At 35.3% G+C, this 9,897-nt stretch overlaps 1 protein-coding gene across 2 annotated transcripts in view; it reads right to left on the bottom strand.

Annotated features, from left to right (window-relative positions):
• Window positions 1-1,965: 1,965 nt before the first annotated feature.
• The window catches only part of LOC128986933 (homeobox protein CDX-1-like), a 66,851-nt gene continuing 58,919 nt past the window's right edge, over window positions 1,966-9,897 (bottom strand). For both annotated transcript variants that reach the window (XM_054407549.1, XM_054407550.1), the window contains 2 exons: window positions 6,298-6,443; window positions 1,966-4,379 (listed from right to left, as the gene is read on the bottom strand). In XM_054407549.1, coding sequence (XP_054263524.1) covers window positions 4,275-4,379; window positions 6,298-6,443 — 251 coding nt within the window. In that variant the 3' untranslated portion in view covers window positions 1,966-4,274. The remainder of the gene's footprint in view (window positions 4,380-6,297; window positions 6,444-9,897) is intronic.

Raw genomic sequence — 9,897 nt, 5'->3', positions numbered from 1 at the left:
TACAGGACAAAGCAGCTTAGCCAAGGTGGGTTACACACTATGGTGCGACTCGCACCGTGCGACATGCATTTTATTGCGACTAGCAACATGCGAGTCGGATGGCTATAGCAAGCGCTTCACACTAAATGCTATTCTCAAAATCACGCTGGACGCAAACACAGTAGAGTTTCATTGTTAACTAGAATTTTATGGTTACGGAGCACGTGCCGGGGGCTACAAGAAAACATGTGACGTGCATGCAACTGCGAGTCGCAAAACACCGACTGGTTGGTTTCACGTAGCATGTTATTTTTATATATTTTTTTAATTGGTAGGTGGAATGCGTTAAGCACTTTCCGATACGTTGAGCGCACCTCCTGGAGCGCCCGACGTGCCGGTGGAGTGTGGGATTCCTACGGGTGTCACCGTAGTATACCCACTAAACCACCTACCCCCTCCCTGTCCTTGCTCCCGGGAGGGTGGTCGCAAAGTAGCAGGCTGGTGCTGTGCTGCTTGAAGATCTTGCTGGGGTTGTCATTTCATGTACTAACTAACGTAGCATGTTAGTCAACAAATCCTCTAAATAGCACGTTACAAATACCGTACAGAGAAAAAGGGAAGAACAATCGGATTAATATCATTGAGCATAATTTACTACAAAATGAATAACCAAATATGGTCGCCAGAATAAGGCTGATGCACCACTGACTTTTAATAATCCAAATATACTGTAGCCATTCCGTTTATGTTGCCCAAATATAGGCCTACCATTGAGTTTGGATACGGCAAGTAGACTTTCCATTTTATGTGAACTAGATGTACCATTGACTTGGATACTGCGAGTAAACAATTCGTTTACGTGAACCCACGACGTATCATTGACTTTGGATACTGCAAACATGGCATCTTATTTATGTGAACCAAATGGACCAATGACTTTGGATTCTGCAAGTAGATTTCTCATTTATATGAAGCAAGCGTACCTACAATTGATTTTAGAAATACTGTAAGTAGACAATTCATTTACATGAACCAAATATACTATTAAGTGTGGATACTTCAAGTAAACAATTTTTCTACGTGAACAAGACGTACCATTCACTTTAGAACCTCGAACCTGTAAATAGACATTCCATTTAAGTGAACAAGGTGTACCATTGACATTGGATACACTGCCAGCACATATTTAATATATGAGAACCAGATTAAACATAGACTTTGGTTCCTGGAAGTAGACAATTCATTACGTGATTTTTGCTCAGGGGGTAAAATTCTGCTACCCCCATTTAAACTTCAAACAAAGCTATTGAACAATTTACAACAAAAAAATACGGTAGGGGCTGTAATAAGCATAAATTTAGGAGATGTAAACTTTTTTAATTTTTATATTTAATATCCTAAACATGATTGGTTTTTGATTTAAACTTTTTTAAGTTTAAAATTTCTCAAAACTTTTCATTAATTTGTCAGTTCACAAGTGATAGAATCCTAGAACTAAGATCCATTTTGCTTTAAAAGCTGATTTTATGGAATAACCCTTCATGTATAACAAATAATTTAAACACATTTCACAGAATTTTCATGGTTCTGTGTTCATTTCTTATGCAAGGACATGAAAAACAATGTTAAGGTACATTTTAATAGCAGATTCTACCTCAAAAATCAAAAGGGTAAAAATAAAACTCAGTAGTCCTAGTGTTTAAATGCTTTATATTTTACAATATTTGATACAAATAACACTGGGATAACGTTCCAAAAAATATATACACAATATACATAAAATATCCTTTAGGGATATTACCTTAAAAGCAGCTCCAGAGTACCTATATTTTTTTACATGTTCAAAACAATAAAATATCATAATTACTAAAGTAAGCATAATTAGCATTTCTTTAATTTTTTTACAATTTAAGAACTTTTTATGGCAATAAAGATTTTATGTTTACCTCTTTAACATAATTTGTTAATATTTGTTTAACTACATTTAAAAAAATCTAAACTACTAATAATGATAAAATTAGTATTAAAAATCTATTGATTGCACTAAATTGTCAATATAAATCATGTAAATTTACCATATACTGCTTTTAAGGCTATCATGCATGATGGTAATAAATAACTAACATTAATTTAGTAGAGTTCTAAAAAGGCACAATTTTACAGCACACTAAAAGTGTATGGCAAAAGTTATGATTTAAGTAATGTGGTCATTATTATTTTATTATTTATACTTTTTTATGGCTTGGGATTCCAATGAAAAAACAAATTGAGTACAACAAATTTTGTATTGAGTGGTATGTAATGAAAGTCTTATGTGTAAAAGTATTACAAATAATATCAGTTGACAGTTTAAGAAATTAACAATAGGTAGTAACGTGTTGTAGTTTTATTATTTTAATATTGTGAACACTAATTGGTGAAGCCTGTCCTACAGAGCATCAAAGCCTTAGCACATTGAGATTTGAGACTAAAGGTCCAATTCCTATGCGGCGACTGATACGACTCTAGTCTAGAGCCGTACGTACGGCTCGGGACGTTTGTCTTAATTCCTATGCCGCGACTCCTGCGACTCCCACGACTATAGTGACTAGTGCAATTGCACTCTTGACCGTCGTGGAATAAGCACAGCGATTATATTACTTGAAGAAGAGGAGGAAAAGGAAATGTGCATGGTAAAATACAATGAACAACCAGTAAGTAAATACATTGTTCTTGGTACGGCGAAAAGAGGGGTTTCAGAGTATTCTCATTCAGAGAAATCTTCTTCAAGTATTGAGGGTGCTTGGGGTTGAAAACGTATGGGTGGTGACGAACCAGTTCCATCAACTTTGAATCATCTATCAAGGTACACACCTCAAACTCTGTATGTATAAACTATAAATCTGTTACAGTCGCGCGACTGGACTGCTCACGGAGAAGTCGAGTCATGACGACTTTAGCCGCGCGGCTCTAGTCGCTCCAGTGGCGCGACTGTAGATGCTCGATAGGAATGGGTTGCATTTACTTTGCATTGAAGCAGTAGATTTTTACAGCTGCGCAACTAGGGTCGTAACAGTCGCAGGATAGGAATTGGATCTTTATATATAATTGTTTTCAGCAATATCAAAACATTTGAAATGGTATTGTAAGTTAAAAAGCAATGTTTTATATTTGCAAATGACTGAGCATACTGTATTGTACTTCAAAGTGAATACTTGAAATAAAAAAAAAACTTGTGTCCTAGTATTGTTTTCAAAATCAATAATTCTTATGGATGATATTATAATGAACATGCCATGACAACCTGAAATATATTTTACTTAATAACTAAAAACTTGTATAACACAAACAATTATTAACATTTAAACAACAAAATGGTTTTTTCTTATTCTTTTTCTATACAGTTTATTTTTGATGATGGATAAAACCACGATTAGCTTCTAAAAGGTATTAAAATAAAAAATAAAATACTGAATCCCCATTTTACTAAAGATTGGGTTTGGTAGAATTGAAAGTTTCATTTGAATGTTAATGCAAGGTCAATGTAAAACAAAAAATATATAATAATACAAATCAAATGACTTAAACCTTAGACCCTAAATTGTGAAGAGTTAAAAAATAAATTATACAATTGACAACAATTTAACTTCCCGAGCCTGCCTGTAAACTGAAGGAATATCTTCTTTATAAAATAATTTATACAAATTAACTTATTTTATCTTCTAACAAAATATTACTCTCAAATTTTCACAAAACTTTAGGATCAACTAGAGCTCAAACTAAACAAATTTTACTTCTTAAGGATTTTCCTTATTTTTCCAGAAGTACCTATCTAAAATAAATAGCCTACAATTAGTAATATGTTTTTATATATTTTAGTATCCTTACAAGTTAATGTTAGAAAAAACAGATTAGTGACTTGTTGTGAATAAATTTGAATAGTGTAAATGAAGTGTGTAAAATAACAAAATAAACTGCATCACCTCTTCTAACAAAACTATCTATTCTGGTACAAATCTAACTTTATACTCTGTACCGGTAGCTGAAATTTATATATTTCCAAAGGCTTAATTATTAATAAAGACAAACAGTACCAAATTGTTCAATAATTTAGTAATACTATAGGTGCTAATATAAAACAAATTAGTTTTTAACAATATATTATTACAAACATATAATACACAGCTTGTACAAAACTATGATTATTTACAGCTTAAAATTAATAATAAAAAACGTTAAATAGAAATTACAATATGAACAAAGACACCGAGATGTGATGTGGTACAACATGTGCGATGAGAATGAGACCAGACATGTTACAACATGGCGAGTTGCTGCATTTTCTCCTTGTGGATGAGCTCTTCTCGCTTCTTCAGCTGTTTGCGCTCCTTGGCTCTTCTGTTTTGGAACCAAATTTTGACCTGGAAGACAAATTCACAATTACATACCGGTACTTGTCTACGTAAAAATTACAAAAAGTACAATGATGACGAAACGATTAAAGATAAATGAATATCTGAATGGTGGATTCACTCATTAAATTATAAATACTGAAGAAAACATCCCCATCTACAGCTAACGTAGCTAAGCTATGTCCATTTCCATTTTAAAACTGCTAACACCTTTAAAATGAGAATGGAATCCATACTTAATGCAATATTGGGTTTATTTCTCTGTACATCCCTCTTTTATCTGTCCTAGTTAACCAATTTTCACGATTGATGTCTAAAGCTTATTTCTAACTCACATGCGAATGGTAACAAAAAAAGGAATTTCCTTGGGGCTTTGCCACCTTGTGTTTAAATCTAAATATATAAAAGGCAAAGCCCTCACTGACTGACTCACTCACTCACTCCCTCACTCACTCACTCACTCATCACTAATTCTCCCACTTCCCATTTACCTAGGAGGCTGAAATTCGGTACACCGATTCTTTGGGCATTAAATAGGAAAACTAAGTAGTTTTTATTCTGATAGGGCTTTCGGGCTCCGCCCCAGAGGCTCTGGAGTTTCCCATGTTAACCTTATGATTTTTCATATTTAAAAGGAATTAATGAATCTTAACAGCTGTTTCAATTAAACAAGTTGGTTCTGTTCTGTGATGTTCAACAGCATTAAAGTTACAAGGATTACCAACAAGGTGTAGCACTATTATTTTTTTAAATTATGACTACAGCCAATTTGCAACCAAAAGGTGAGTGAGCGTAGCGAACGAACTTCAACCTGGAAGCGAGTTAGCGTAGCGAACGAGCTAACCTGAAGGCAAGTGAGCGGAGCGAACGAGCTCCAACCTAAAGGTGAGTGAACGTAGCGAACGAACTTCAACCAGGACGTGATTGAGCCATGCGAACGAGCTCACTTGTGAAGTTAAACAGGGCAAAGCCCGTGGGTACAGCTAGTTATTTCTAAAGTAGTATTTATAACGGAATATGAATTGTAATCTAACAGCTGATCCTTCAGTTGGAGTCAGATTGTAGACAAGAGACAGACAAACAGTTTATGAAAAATTTATTTTAAATTGTCTACGGTACTTTTCTAATACAATTGCAGCCTGATTGAGGTAGGTAAACCACTCAAGTCTTTAAGGTGTAGGTGTTGATCTTTGAAAAAGGTATTGAATTATTATTTTTACCTTGTAATTAAGTTTTGAACTCTAAAAGGCCCAATTTTTGCATTGGTACCCTCGTGTCTCCTTATACCAGTTCTATTAAGATTCTATTAAGTAACTCTTATTTCCTGTTTTTTATGACAATCATTCTCCTTATACCAGTTGTCAAAGATTCTATTAAGTAACTCTTATTTCCTGTTTTTTATGACAATCATTGATTTATTTTAACAAAATCCAAACAATAATAATAATTTGAAATAATAAAGGAAGACATCCAGCGATTCACACACCTGTTCACTGAGGCAGCTTCATATTGCCATACAGTTTTTCAATAACAACAAAAATAATATTTAAATATGATTCCTCATTGTGGCCATTACATGGCCAAAATTGGCTTGCAATCGACTGCATTTAAAGAAAATTATACTTTGAATTGAACCAACTGAAAGGTGCAATTTCACCTTTCAACGAGTAGTAGTGATACTGTAACACAGTTACAGTTAGTTACTAGTTACAGCTGTACAGTTGTCTAAAGTTAGTTAGAGGTCAAATTATTTTATTTATCATAACACAAATAATTGATTATGGTTTACACAATTTTCATCTATACCCAGGGTCACAACTCTACCACAAAGCCAGTTGGTAAAACTTCAACCAGAGCCTTTAGGACACAAAACCTGCAATCTAATCACTAACGTGAGTATAACTGTGGACATTCTCGGATATATTACCTGTCTCTCGGATAGTCCCAGGTTGGTCGCCAGTTCCGCCTTCCGTCTGATGGTGATGTAGCGACTATAGTGGAACTCTTTCTCCAGCTCCAGACGCTGATGATCAGTGTATACCACTCGATACTTGTCTTTCGTCCTCGTCTTGCCTGTAACAACACAACCTGATCAGTATTCTGCCTGATGGTGATGTAGCGACTGTGACTGTAGTGGAACTCCTTCTCCAGCTCCAGACGCTGATGATCCATGTACACCACTCAGTAATTGTCTTTTGTCCTCGTCTTGCCTGTAACAACACAACCTGATCACTATTCTGCCTGTTGGTGATGAACAAATGTAGTGGAACTCCTTCTCCAGCTCCAGACGCTGATGATCAGTGTACACCACTCGGTACCTTGTCTTGCCTGTAACAACACAACCTGATCAGTATTCTGCCTGATGGTTATGAACGAATGTAGTGGAACTCCTTCTCCAGCTCCAGACGCTGATGATCAGTGTACACCACTCGGTACCTTGTCTTTCGTCCTTGTCTTGCCTGTAACAACACAACCTGATCAGTATTCGGCCTGATGGTGATGAACGAATGTAGTGGAACTCCTTCTCCAGCTCCAGACGCTGATGATCAGTGTACACCACTCGGTACCTTGTCTTTCGTCCTTGTCTTGCCTGTAACAACACAACCTGATCAGTATTCGGCCTGATGGTGATGAAAGAATGTAGTGGAACTCCTTCTCCAGCTCCAGACGCTGATGATCAGTGTACACCACTCGGTACCTTGTCTTTCGTCCTTGTCTTGCCTGTAACAACACAACCTGCTCAGTATTCTGTCTGATGGCGATTAACAACTGTAGTGAACCATGAACCATGAACCTTATGCTGAACTACTAATTTTATTTATTGGTGTTTACTTGTCCAGTTACTTCTTTTGGCAGGAATAATGTGTGGAAAAATAATGTGTAATCAAGGAGGGTTCCTTGATTACACATTATTTTTATATTATTATCATCAGTACAACAAAAACTTAACTCTCAGGAACCACTACACAATCTGTGTTAATGTTAATCAACATTGATAAGGTAACCTTTGATAACACATGTCATTGCTATTTGGTAGATTATCACTTAAATGTGGGGAAATGGGTCGACCAATAATAGGTATAACTTGGTTTGGGATTTTAAATTCTTAAATCTGTTATTGGAGTTAGGTGAAGAACTTCAACCGGAAAGAAACATAAACATAAATCTTGAATATTACTAGTAGATATTCATCACCCCTTTTCCATGTGAAAGCTAAAGCCAGAATTAAATTCAAATATACATAGTAGAGTTGAGCCACGGACGGACGACAATATACTATGGATATGCCTATGATGGTTGGATAGGTCTACCGAGAGTGGACCGAGGAGCGTGAAGGGTGTTGGATAATGCTATCAAGTTCCGCCCGCGAGTGTCAACATCAACATCACACACCTGTTACACAAAGAGGGGATCAGAGCGGCCATGTTGTGTTATCAGGGCGGGCGAGATGTGAGGCGGCATCTTTGAGTGATAACAGATATCAGGGAATTACAGCCAGATATCAGGCGTCCATTGTGGCTTGGCGGCAAATCCACGCGCACAATGTCATCAGTGTGATGGTCAACTTGAAGTTTGTTTGAAGTGTGACGAGATACGAGATGGCTGTTTCGCGTAATTTTAATGAGGAGCAAATAATTTGCAGGTGCACCTTTCTGGTCTGAAACTAGAAATGGTTTTTAGATTCAGACGATAAATTCACACGCACAACAATTTTCCTGAGATTGTCATCTTAAAGTTTGACTGTGTCACATAGCTCATCAAAACACATTTTTCAAGTGTTTGGAACATTTAATTTCTCATCGGTAAATTCGTCGTAGAACAATGTCCGTTAATTTTCTGAGATAAGTTGGAAAAATAGCTCTGTAGACTTTTAACATTTTCAGAAAAATTCTTTACCCCAGTTTTTGAAGCGAAGGGGTCCATGATTGGATATGGTTATCTCCATAACCACACATTCAAATATAATTTTCTTAATATTTTTTTTTCAGTTAAATCGAAGAATCTTCACGAGAGTTGTAGGACTAACAAAACAATAACAATCGTAACAAACAGTGTTTTGTCAACCTGGTCCTACGGTGTGTAATAAATATTATAAGTCTGGCAGAAGCTCGAAGGACTCCAGCGGATTAGGCGACCCTTCGCCCACGCACGCGCACTCACCAGCGGCTGCTCAATACCTGCCCCATCCCTCGCCCGCCCGGCAGGTGACTCATCACTGGCTTGCGGCCATAACAAATATGAAAATGAAAATTTTTAACATTTTTTTGTTTTAATTGCAATTATTTGAATTGACAATAAAGTTGTGAGTTTAACAAGCTAAAATTCGACTTTATCCCACGACTTTAGGCTTTGAAAACACTATTTTGATTTCTGGGGTATAGGTTTTTGCATAATATTTTATCAATGTGAGTTAGCTTTTATAAGTACTATGTATAGCTATGTATAGTTAATGTTGTAGGTCAAATATTTCCTAATTGGCAACCAACTTAAATTTAAAAAAAACTTAGAATAAAAAGATGCATTAAAATAAACGGTAGGTTTGTGTCCAAATTTACAAAGGGATTCTTTTACGTGACGGGGTCTTAGGTAGCATTATAGACCAATTTTCCATTAATTAAAAGGTGGTTAATGATTGTTGTGTCTGTTTTTAAAGTACTATTACAGACTAAAAACCATATTAGAATGTGGTATTAAAACTTAAGATGGTTAAACCCTTTTTACTTGCGGCGCATTGGACCGCACGGGCTTACTACTTAATATTTATTTTTTTAAACGTAATGGTTAAATAGAGATTTGATTAAGTTATCCCTTTTTAGAGTTTGGGTTTGCTCTGTAGACCCTACGGTGGAGGTTGTAGCTTTGCGATATTTACCAGACCCGTTATGCCAAACTGGGTTTCACTTTGTTGTTATTATTATTATTAGTTTCAATATTATTTTTAAGTGTGTGTGTCAGTTATTTATAAATTGATATTTTTTACCGTTTTATTTGTATGTCATATTTTGAGGCTAATAGTACGTGTTTATCATATTTTAAAGTTTTTAATTAAAACCAATTTTTTCCATTTTTACCCACTAAGCCAGAAGCCAGACTAAGAATTTAAGTATAGCCTTTAAAAATATCTATCAAACTCAAACTGGTTCTTACGTTGTACTGAGTATTATAACTTATTACGTATGTATATATTGTACATTTGTATTTTTCTAAGTCCTCTACGTTATTGCGTATCATAGTATTGGAGATTAATAAAAGATTGTTTTTAAAGGAACTTGAATTTATTTTAAAGACCTTTGATTAGTGCGTATCAAAAGCTTACTCATCACAACTAAATATTATGCAACACACTTTTCATACAACCTAGAAATAAAAATAGTGTTTTTGAAAAATTGAAGTCTTGGGATCAAGTCGAATTTTACCTTGATAAACTCACAATTTTATTGTGAAAACAAATAATTGCAATTGAAACGAAAAATAATAAAAAATTGCATTGTCATCTTATTTACTGGCGCAAGCCAGTGGGGAATCA

This window comes from Macrosteles quadrilineatus, unplaced genomic scaffold (genome assembly GCF_028750875.1).
Source record: "Macrosteles quadrilineatus isolate MER2022 unplaced genomic scaffold, UCM_ALF_1.0 Scaffold_2__2_contigs__length_208266976, whole genome shotgun sequence".
NCBI classification, from domain to species: Eukaryota; Metazoa; Arthropoda; class Insecta; order Hemiptera; family Cicadellidae; genus Macrosteles; species Macrosteles quadrilineatus.
Note: the sequence above shows the minus strand (reverse complement) of the source record. Positions and strands in the feature narration are given on the sequence as shown.